At 36.1% G+C, this 12285-nt stretch overlaps 2 protein-coding genes across 4 annotated transcripts in view; one reads left to right on the top strand and one right to left on the bottom strand.

The window, feature by feature from the left end:
* LOC126976118 (guanine deaminase) overlaps window positions 1-12285 on the bottom strand; it is a 338523-nt gene that overhangs the window by 283434 nt on the left and 42804 nt on the right. The window lies entirely within an intron of this gene.
* The window catches only part of LOC126976057 (rho GTPase-activating protein 20), a 67718-nt gene that overhangs the window by 38139 nt on the left and 17294 nt on the right, over window positions 1-12285 (top strand). The window contains exons 6-10 of one of the 3 annotated variants that reach the window (XM_050824203.1): window positions 274-285; window positions 3563-3746; window positions 6364-6441; window positions 8526-8683; window positions 10162-10284. In XM_050824203.1, the coding sequence (XP_050680160.1) occupies window positions 274-285; window positions 3563-3746; window positions 6364-6441; window positions 8526-8683; window positions 10162-10284 (555 nt within the window). Of the gene's footprint in view, window positions 1-273; window positions 286-3562; window positions 3747-6363; window positions 6442-6936; window positions 7015-8525; window positions 8684-10161; window positions 10400-12285 lie in introns of those variants that run through there. The other 2 variants (XM_050824213.1, XM_050824224.1) reach the window with 2 other exon arrangements.

Raw genomic sequence — 12285 nt, 5'->3', positions numbered from 1 at the left:
TTATTTTAAGTTTTTTTTTACATCTGACATGATTTATATATCTATTGGATAATATCATCCATGTCAGCTGTAAAAATTACCTTAGTAAATTACCTAACAGCAAAAATATACCTAAGTGCAACTGTTTGTATTGTATGTAAATTGCATAACATTATGTTTTATACAATTGGTACTATTTACGTTAGGTACATATGACAACATGTCATCTAAGTGGCACTTGTAAATAGCAATAAATAGATATTCAACTAATTGTTTGAAAACATGCAACCGAAGGATGAAGTATGCGTGAGTATAACACAATATTGTTCCTTTACAACATTAGACTTAGCATGCCAATCTGTAGTAAACATGCACATAGATTGTAAGTTTCCTATAAGTACACTAACTTAGGGCACGGACAGACTAGCGACAAAACATTAAACACTCTAACATCAATCAGTTATTTAGAAACGAATTATGTCGTAAATCCGATCCAAACTCAGCGATGTTAATCAATAAAACAAGATAAACGACATATATTTCGGCGTCTGTCGTTCAGTTTAAGACAACCATTCCATATGATGTAACATTAACGCTTTTAAGCGTGTGTGAAGAGGGCCAAGCGGTGACGGTAATGAAACTGTACTGTCACAACAAACCGTACTGTCACAACAGGACGAGCGCGAGAGGGTGAAAGGGGAACGGGAGGGGGCTTCACGCTCCAGCGAGGTTAAGAGTTATTGGGGCACTTACATTTTAACAATTAAATTCAAATTAACAAACTCCAGGTATTAACTTAATTATTTTAAGATTTTGATTACATTTGACACGATTTATATATCTTTTGCATAGTCTCATCCATATCAATCTGTAAAAATCACCATTGTAAATTACTTACAGCCGTTACCAATATACTATCTACAGATAGAGATAAATTACTACCTTCTACTGTCAGTAATTATCTGGAGCTGTCCCAATATACCCGTTAAGTCATTCTTATCGCCTTATAACGCCTTGGGACGCGTTCAATTTCAATTATCATACAAACTTCTATCGCTGGTACGTCTTCCCATTGACAGACAGCGTGTACCAGGTGAGTTACCGCCGATAAGTTTATTGGGACGGAAAAGTCGATAACGATAGTTACGATTTGTATCTCAAGTAAGAGATAGACTGAATATTGGGAACGGCCGTTAGAGTTCAGAGTAATGTAAATCCCATCCCGCATACCTTAGATAACAATTGGTTCAGTAAATTCGGTTAGTCACATCCTGCCACTCCTGTGAATCATCAATTTAATTATGACGCAGTCTGTGCGTTTCTACAACGTAAACGTATTTTGATACGAGCATGTTTATTGTGTCTATGTGCAATACTTGTGGTGTTTTGATAACTCGATAAGAGCTGATACAGTTGTTTGGATTGCTGTGTAGATAGTCAAATGAGTCTTTGTGTGTTAAATAACATACAATAAGTCGGCACCGACCGGGCGATTTTTCGTTTTACACAAATTACCTTGCCCCAAACTAGGCATAGCCTGTACTATGGTTACAAGACAACGATATATTTTAATACAATATACTTACTCAAACATACATAAATACATATAAACATCCATGACTCGGAAACAAACACCCATATTCATCGTATGAATGATTGCACCTACCGGGATTCGAACCCGGGACCTCTAGCTTAGTAGTCAGGGTCACTAACCATTCGGCTATGAGTCGTCAAAATTTTGTATAGATGAAGAAAAAATACAAACTGTGAAACCTTATTTTTATATTGTTAATGTACTGCCAAATTGTCTCTGAACCTCGCTGGAACGCGAAGCCCCCTCCATTTCTTTTACCCCCCCGCGCTCGTCCTGTTGCGTCAGTACGGTTTGCAGTTTCATTACTGTCAGGTACATGTCGTGATATTTTCGTGCTATCGCTGCTTTGTTTTTGAAGTTTTCATTGTTACGTTTTGACTTTTGTTGTTAATAGTTCTGTAGTTTCTGTTGTTCTGTGTCGCTTTAATAGTACTGCCAGACTAATCAATACTTTTTTTACTTAACCAAGATTCTTTCATTAATTTTCATCATTATAATGATAATCATCATCACAAAAATACATCTATCAATCTATAAAGGCATAAAAGGCATTTATTTTCTCTAAATTGATTCCTTTAGAATTCTTTTTGATGTCATTTCTAATATACTAGATACTACTATACGCTTCGGAAACAAATGGCGCTCTGAGAGAGAAGAAGCGGCGCAAGAATATCTAACAGCATTCTTTTTTTGCGCTCTTTTCAATACAATATTGTACTGTCATTGCTATTGCTATAAGATAATCATAATCTAGTCCCAGGCTGTCCGATCACTTAGATATTCTAGTAGTAGGATTAGGATTACTGTAGTAGTAGGTTTTCCGACATAGCCATTTTTTAATAAATCATTTAAATTTATTTATAGATAATGCCTGTACATCGCTGGGAAAATAATACTGAAAAAATAAACTGTTGTTTTTTTTATTACTAATAATATCCTCCCTCTCACTCTGGGGTCGGTCCCTCGTGTCCGAGGATCGTGATCACAATTATGGTTGCATCTAGAGAGGATAATCTGCCTCAACCAGTTACTGTATAGTAATAATATCTTAGTGATGCTTGTTTTGCACACCGTAACAAAGAGACAAATTGTAATTGGCCATTATATTATTTTCCATCATAATATTCAAACAAAACTGTTTGTAGTAGGACTGCACGTCGGAAATTAAAGTTATTGATGTTGTTATAGCTGGTTATACGAAATAAATGCTTAAACCACGCGACAGAAGTGAATACTTCGAAATGCATCTATTTTTCATAAAATTAAAACATTATAGTAGTTAGGATATCATCCCCACCATCTGGATGTGTGGCGGTCTTCCACAGTGCGGTTATCAAGGAGCTTTCTTCCACGTACTACAAAGCTGTGGAATGAACTTCCTTGTGCGGTGTTTCCGGGACTATACGACATGGGTACCTTTAAAAAAAGCGCGCACACCTTCCTTAAAGGTCGGCAACGCTCCTGTGATTCCTCTGGCGTTGCCAGAGAATGTGGGCGGCGGTGATCACTTAACACCAGGTGACCCGGACGCTCTTTTGTCCTGCTTTTCCATAAAAAATAATAATAATAATAATTATAATTGATTCCAACAATCTTCGAATACATAAATATTATCTTAACACTATGCATATAATATAAAAGTCAAGTTATTGGAACCCCATTCTGGGTATAGGTCTCCTCTTCTGTGCTTTTCCTCTCCATTCTTTTCCTGCCATTTTTATTATATCATCTACCCATCTGTTTCTTGGGCGGCCTCTTTTTCTTTTGCCAGATGGTCCTACCCAAATTGTCGTTTCTACTGTCCATCTTTTGCCCATGAATCTCGCCACATGACCTGTTCAGCGCCACTTTTGCTACAGCGTGCTCAAGAGCATCTATCAGTTTTGTACCTTCTAATCTTTTGAACTTTTCTGAATACATCATATAAGTAATTGTAATTGTGACAGCTCAGTCAGAAGTTATCACTTGAACAATTTATGTTACAAACAGGTGGCGACCCGTATAATGCGACAATTGATAGAACAGTTCAGCGCCGGCGATCTGTTCGGGCGAGATAACTACGAGTACTACGCCCGCGTCACTGGCCGCGTGCTGCGGGTCAAGGACGAGTGGATATGCTCGTTCAGAGATCCGCCGCCGCCACGGCACAGGCGCGACCAGGAGGCATATGCAAGTGAGCACCAAACAGGATGTAAATACTACCTAATAAGAGTGGGTTACATTATTGGAGATTTAGGTCGGTATAACATTGGAAGCGGAATTTCTCCCGACCAGACGGTATGGTCGGGACTGAATAAAACAAACATTGACGCGTCGTGTCCTACACTGGAGCCAGTGTTCGCTCCGGGGAGGGGGAACAAGTTTGAAATGACAACAATCAAACAGGTTTGAAAACGTTTTTCGTCTAGTCCAGACTCCGGACAATATCGACACCTTTCCTCGTCGAGAGTTCACACAGTACTGACGTTGGATTCTGACTGGTTCGTCCCTTCCTGTCTAGCTGCAGTGTAGGAGCGCCGAGTCTGGACTGGTCTGGTTTGGCCGGGTCGGGCCTGCTGGCCAGACCGAATCCGCTTCCAATGTAGGACCGGCTTTAGTAAGGATCCCTTATTTTTTCTTAAATATAATTTAGTCTATGTCACCCAGGGATAGTGGAGTTTCACAACAGTGAAAGAATAATTCAAATCGGTTCAGTATTTTCAGATATTCAATGCAATCAAATCCTTTATAGTATTAGTATACATTTCTCAATACTGAAAGGAATTTCCGAAGGTTCAGCTGAAGCGCAAACATTCAAAATAGATTAGTACAACCACGTTTAAACTCATTAAACCAGTTGTTATAGTTTCTCGGTACAGGTCAATCATATCTTTTTTCCCTAAAATATGACATCGAATCGTTGCAAGAAAATTTGACATAAGTTTGAAATAGTAATTACAATATGACGACGATGTATAATCCGGCTTAGTTTGAAAGCGAACAAAATATCGAAAAACAGAGAACAAATCCCGCTTCACCCCGCGGTATGTCACAACGAGCGCAGGTAACTCAGCACGCCACGGTATCCCGCCGCGGGAGACCGTGGCGCGTCATTCAATGCCGTGGAATAAAATGACTTTCGATGTCATGGCATAATTTTAAAGCATAGCAATTTATGTCGTATTCCCATATCAATATGGTTGAATGTTAAAAAATTATAATCCCTTGCCATGCCGTCCCGGTCTGCGAAGGCCTTTAGTTGTACTACTAATGCTCTGAGTTCAAAGACCAGCAACGTATTATATATGTTATGTCTAGGACCTCTTGTGTAGCAGATATAAATAATTTTTATCAGAAATTAGCTAGCTAGTTTTTCTTACAAACAGATTTCTTACATTTTCCTTACAGGAGTGCCCCAAGGCTCAACTTAGGGGTCTGTTTGTCTTAACATTTCCATTTGTGTCTATATTTTTTTTTTAAATAACGGTTTGATTTTAAAATTAGATATGAGAAAGTATGTATGAAAATATTTGGTTATAAGTTTTTTTAATCATGAGAACATTCTATTATGCTTCTCACGTTATGTTTTGTTTTAAAAATAATACAAAGCGTTTTATATAAAACACTCGAACGAACGATAAACAGCAATTAAAGTGTTATTACCCTCTTGACGGTTAGCTGAATCCATTAATTGATTCCACTTTAAAACCAGGAAATCTCATAATCAGTTTTGTCTAGTTGCGGAATCAAAATTGACCGATGAACATTTAAATTACATTAATTTAATACAAAATATTTTGGTGTTTTTATAAAATAGGTGGGCCAACTAGCCTGCGGAGCATTCAAATCAAATCAATATTCATTGTAGTCAAACAAATGATACTTATGGATGTCAAAAGCTCACATCACTTATACGTCTAGATAGACCATGACAGCTGTGAAAATATCGAAAAAAAAAAATGAGTTTAGTACTAACCTTTATACTGAGCAATGCACGCACACTTACACAAAGTGTCATACAAATCGCGAGTGTAACACGTAGCTTGTCACGCACACTAAACTAATATTCCTGGCGTAGTTATGAATGTGCCTAATATTTATAACTTTGAAGCATTTGTTTATTTGTTGTGGAATATGTTGAAATATTTTTACTATACCTAAAAAACTATCGTAATATATAGTTACAAAATAACTACTGAATATAATATACTTTGGACAAATCCAAAGGTACAGTAGCATTCGTGCGCCAAAGTACATTTAACTATTTATCACCAATTCGGAAAAGATTGAGCTTAATGAGAGAAAGTGGAACCACCAATTGCTACTCCCTGATTAAATTCTATGTCATGAGTTACGCGATTAAATTTATTTAATCAAAGAAATATTAAAGTTGAGCGTCTTTGATGCTGCGACAAAATATTTTGACAGTAGTCGCGACAATATGATTGGGTGGCATCTACAATCACATCAGATATAATGCGGAATTGCTTGCTAGTTCAACCAAAATTTATAACTAAATCCACTAGGCTTGAACTAAGCGTATTTGAATTTATCAATAATTTAGTAAATATAACCAATCAGTTTGTTATGCTTAATCAAGAATGTCCTATACGAATTGTATTCAAAGTTAATGTATAAATATAAATTATCGTATAATGGATGCACCAACCTTTAGAGCTTGAATTCATCGTTTGTATAAGGATGCTTCGTAAATATCATGATTAGGAGTCGCATCAAACAATTACATCACTACGGTAAGCTAAGAACCGGTAACATGACTTTATACAGGACAGGTTGTTATTGTTTTTCAGGACAATTATCCTTGGAAGCCGAGAAAACCTGGCTTCAGTGCGAATGCGACCGATGGGGGAACAAGTATAAATTAGAAGGTAAGAATTTAGTTTATTATCACTATTTTCCAATATTTGATCTGGTAATTGCATTAGGGGTACTCTACTCAATTATTTCATCTTTGAAAAGGTTTTTTTTTGTTCCAAATTTATTCGAGTCCAAGGATTTTAAGGGTTAATTAAGAATGGCGAATTAATAAAGAAGAAAGGCGGGAAAGTTATTGTTCAAATTTGAATTCGAAAAAATAAATGTTTTTAAGTTTAATAATATTTATGGCCAGAGTAGTTAGTAAATTAGTACCTAATAGTTTGGAATTGCATGAGTAATTTTGGAGGTAAATTTATGAATGTTCCAAAATAAACTTTAGTAGTAATTATTGACTTTTGGGTTTCGCAAAACCTTAGTAACAGTTTTGCATAATCTTTTGGAGCAATCAAAAACGAAATTGTGGTACTAATAGTTTAACTGTGTTTTCGAATATTTTTTCATCCATTTTAAAACTAAACGGTCTAAAGGTAACAATTTTTTCGCAGGTCGCGTCCTCGAAACTCGTTAATTGTAAAATTACTCTCAACTGTAAATAAAGTATTGTATATTTGTATATAACATCGGTGAGTGATACTCGTTCGTATATTTTATCAACAGTGTACGGTTTGGTTGGCGGTAGCACTCAAATTCAGATCGTTTCACGTCTCGTTATCATCTGTGTAGCTTATGTTAGATTTTAACCTGGCATTCATTTGTATTTAACAATTTGATGAGGACTTAGTTGGTAATGGAAGCATTAATGTAACTCTAGTGATTTGTTTGTAGTTAATAATTTTAGGGTTTAATGTTTAAGATAGTATTATCTATTTCGTGAAGTTTATCTTTTTTTTAACAGTATTAGTTCTAGTATACAATATATTATCAATAATAATTTTTGTATGTAAGAATATTATTAAATTTAGATTCATTGAAATACCTTATTATTCACTGCGTGAGAATTCGGTTAGTTATATTTACTTTATGTTAGTTATTTTTAGACTAGTTTTACGGGTTTCATGAATACATACTTAAGATTAAGATTAGATTAGATAAGATTTTATCTTCTTCATTATGTTTATATTCATCACAATAGGTAGGTATAGTGTAAGTGGCTTTTAAGATGTTATGAATAACATGCAAACGTTAGGGTTTAGTGCTTTATATAAATATATCCACAATACCCAGGGCAGTACTAACTACTTAAAACTAGTTTTATTAAAAATATTTATTGAAAAAGAGTTGGCAACGGCCCCGCATTAGGGTTCCGTTTTTTTCCTTTTGCCGTTTACCCTAAAAAGTATACCTAATACAACAATGTTTTGTAATAAAGTCTGATCGAACAAGCCTGTGCTGAAATACTGAAAGATATATAGAACTAACAAACAATAAAGTACACGCATCTTGCATGAGTTGTATATCGAAATGGCCGTTACCTCCCGCCGCACTTCTTGCACTTGTTTCAAGTTAAACCCGCTTTGCAACGATATCATTGGTCAAAATAACGGAAAGCAATGCTATAATTGGTCCATCATTCCGTAAAGAAACCCTATCATTGGTCAACGTACGACAGCAATGCTATAATTGCTCAATATTACAGACAGCAATGCTATCATTGGTAAATCTCTATTATTTTTTTTCGTATCAGATTAAGTGACAGTACGAGCATATAATGATCATGTTTAGAGGCATCACTGTCGTAAAATTGACGATATGTTCTGGGTTTTAAAGCAATAGAAAACGGTCCATCAATTCGAGAACTCTGACTTATGTGCATGTAATTAGTAGTTGTTATTAGGACGACATTTATTAACGGTTGTTTTTTTTTAATTCAACGATCAACTGATGGTAATTGATACGACCTGCCTATTACAATGCAGTGCCGCTCAGGACTTTCGAAAATCCCGAAAATTTCTGAGTGGCACTACAATTGCGCTCGTCACCTTGTGACAAAATATTAAGTTTCATTTGCCGGCGCACTTTAGACCGAAACACAATAATGCTTACACATTACTGCTTCACGGCAGAAACAGGCGCCGTTGTGGTACCAATCATCTAACCGGCGTCTTGTGCAAAGGAGTTTGTGATTATTTGCCAGGTCTGTCCAAGTCTGAGGAGTGTCAGTCGATGCCGGCGCTCATGGGCGTCGTTGGGGCGACTCCTAACGGTGCCCTCGGGCTGGGCATCATCCCCGAGCACAGCCTGCTCGACTCTTGCACCCGGCTCTCCATATCCTTGGAGGAAAGCGTCTTTAAGGTGAGACTTGTTATGATCGAAATAGGCTTAGTTCTGCAGCAAATGCGGTCATCAAAATTAGACAGTTAACTGACACAGATGCGGCGCGACTTGTGTACTTTATTTATTTTCATACTATTATGTCCTATGGTATTTTGTTATGGGACAGTGCAGCCGATATTAATACCATTTTAGTGCTGCAAAAGAGGGCTATTCGCGCTTTTCATAAGATAGGTTCTAAGTAATCATTAAGAGAAAAATTTAACGGTATAAACATGTTGACTGTTGCATCTCAATATATTCTGTATGGGTATCACTTGGTAGTTTTTGACGTTCAATTAGTGATTTCAAAGCCTATTTTGAATAAAAAATTTTGAATTTGACCTACAGACAAGCCCATCATTATGGTTGCGGTAGGCTATAGTAAATATTAACTCCGGTTCCTACTGATTTAATTAAAGGCTTCCGACGGGATAATGAACCACACCGCGGGAATGGAGCGGTTACTGTCGCTTTTTATTATTGGACCTACAACCTAGATATATATATATATAACTTAATATATATAAATAAATATAGCAATAAAGGAATTATTATCATTAAATTATTATCATTATTTTATTCTGTATTCCCTAGCTGGGGCAGTGGGCATCCACAGTGCATCTCCATCGCGATCTGTCCTGAGCATCTCTCATAATTTCACTCCAGGTCTTTCCGATGTCTTTCGCTTCGTCAATGTCCGCCGCCAGGTTTGCTTTGGACGGCCACGTTTGCGTTTTCCTTGAGGGTTCTAATCTAGCGCTTGCCTCGGTATATGGTTGGGATCCCTCCGGAGTGTGTACAGCTCCATTTTTACTTTTTACAGCGGTTACTATCGCTTTTTATGATTGGACCTGCAATCTAGATATATATAAAAATAATTATAGCAATAAAGTCAACAGGACTTTATTGCGACCATTATTATCAAGTTATTTTGTGATGAAGAATATTTGAATTTGAATATACCGGAAGGTGCAAATTGCATGTGTTAGCTATGCCATTTGTGATTCCTGAAGGGTTTCAAGATAAATTGGGCGGCGATCATCACTTCCTGATAAATTCTCATAGTTTCTTTTATGGAAGAGGAGTCAAATTCTTTCGCTCATATCGCACTACAATCGGTACTTCGCGGCCGATTGTAGTAGGGGTGAAGTTGTATTATTAATTTCAACTACTGATTTCTAGTCAGTTTAGCCGCGCGGTCTAAGGCCAAATTTAAGCTCCGGTTCACGAGTGTGAGAGTAGGTTCAAACCCCAAAACAGTCAAAGGTTTTTTTTATTGCATTATAATTTAATTTTATGAATTTGTACCTAAAGCATAATATAAATTGTTTTTTTTCTATGCTGATACTAATATGTTATATTGTTTAAAAAGTTTCACTTGCATCGTGGCTTTATAAAACCCCACAACTGTCTTTTTTTTTAAATATGCGGTCTAAGTGGCATTACGATCATTCCAGATTTCAATGAGCTCCTCATCTCAGTCCACATGCAGCAACTCCAGCCCCCACATGACCCTCGAGGAATTGAGGGCTATCAACAAATACGCCGAGAGTACCAAGAGCCTCTCGTACTTACCTCAGGTATGACACCCGATTTTTTCTAACTACCCTCATAATGACAACAAAATAAGCGCAATTCTGCTAGACGTTTGTTCGGAATCGATTATTACATCTTTTTAATTTCACGGTTCATACATTTTTGGTCCAAATGGTTATCTACCGGTTTTAGTGTCTGTTATATAACAAAACTTAGGAATCAAGATTTCTTAATACCATTGATTTCTATCTTAATTTCCAAAGCCATGTAGTAAAGACAAGACTTATGTATCATATTCATACAAATACCGAAGTCTTCCCATGATGGTTAAAGAATTAAAATGCATAATGTTAAAATAGGTAATCAATCTCGGCGCGCACTTTAGGTTTGCGATTGAAGAAACGAAATCGGCCGCCCAAAATGTTCATGTTGTAGGAAAATATAACTGTATTTGAAGTGAAAACAAATTTAGCCCCGGTTTCACCATTGAAGTAAACCGCGATTAGAACACATTGAACTAAGATTACGCGAGTAAACGAGTTAACAGATTCAATTCGGATTTAACCAAGACAAACTAAACGCAGATAATGTCTAAACGCGTTTAAATGCTGACCGCCGAATTTTGGACGATCAAAATATTTGATCGCGTTCAAGAGCTATCACTGTCGTTTTACAACAATTTTACAATTTTGATTTTGTTCATACTCATCGATGACAGTTTTGACAGGTATTTGATACATTCTATAATTTATGATTATCAGTTATATATATTTTATTTTATGAAATGCTCACATAATGCCTCTATTTATTTACGGTATGTGTAGATTGATGCATCTACTATACTCAATAACTCTTGTGTTTATAAGTATTAATTTACTTTTATTTCTTTTTTTGACTTACTCATGTAAGCCTTTCAGTTTTTGACTTTTGAGTATTTTTGTTGCGTCACTTTGCATATATTGTAATTGAAATGATTTGTAAAACAACTAAAATGTAAATCTTGACTTAAAAGAGTGGCAATGAGTTTCTTGCTACTTCTTCTCATTAGCTCAACCCTTTACGAAGTAGCGGTAAATTCAATAAGAAACAATATTTATATATTTTTTTTGACATTCATAAGTGTCATTTTTGTGACCTACATGAATAAAGTGTTTTTGAATTTGAATTTTAGTTTACGTCAACACAATCAAAAGGTATTGGTGAAATCGCTTTGTGTTTAATCGAGATCAAGGCTGTCATTTGAACTCGTTTATGTAAAACTGAGTTTTATTGAACTCAGTTTGAAGTGCCATTGGTGAAACCGAGGCTTAGGCGCGCTAAGCATTTTATTTTGTGGGTATTTAAAGATACTGAGCTGTCATTCTCGGCATCTTGGCTAAAGCGATCGAGTAGACTAACGGCCGTTCCCAATATACTATCTACTGATAGAGATAAATTACTACCTTCTACTGTCACTTATTAGCTGTCAATAATCTGAAGTTGTCCCAATATACCCGATAAGTCATTCTTAACGCTTTACATTGGGACGCCTGAATTGCAATTTCCATACAAATTTCTATCGCTGGTAAGCTATACGTCATCCCATTGACAGACAGCGTGTACGGATAAGGTGAGATTCCGTCGATAAGTTTATTGGGACAGAAAAGTCAAGGATAGTTACGATTTTTATCTCAAGTAGGCCACAACGGGAGATAGACTGAATATTGGGAACGGCCGTAAGGGAGCGCGATCAGTGAACACAAAATTTATAATTATATCAAGCAAATAAGACCAGACCATAAGAGATTTTATCAAAAAAAATTTTAAAATTCACAAACAAGTTAACATTTTAAAAACTAAAAAGAAAACTTTTACAAAACTAAAATCAAAATGCTTAGCTCAGTTTGGCATAAAAAAACATAAACGGCATTTATTTTCTCAAATTTGATTCCTTTAGATTTCTTTTTGATGTCTTTTCTAATATACTAGATACTACTACCGCTTCGGAAACAAATGGCGCTCTGAGAGAAAAGAAGCGGAGCAAAATAATCTCCCAGCATTCTTTT

This window comes from Leptidea sinapis, chromosome 2 (genome assembly GCF_905404315.1).
Source record: "Leptidea sinapis chromosome 2, ilLepSina1.1, whole genome shotgun sequence".
Classification (NCBI taxonomy): Eukaryota; Metazoa; Arthropoda; class Insecta; order Lepidoptera; family Pieridae; genus Leptidea; species Leptidea sinapis.
This window is presented reverse-complemented; position numbering and strand designations above follow the sequence as displayed.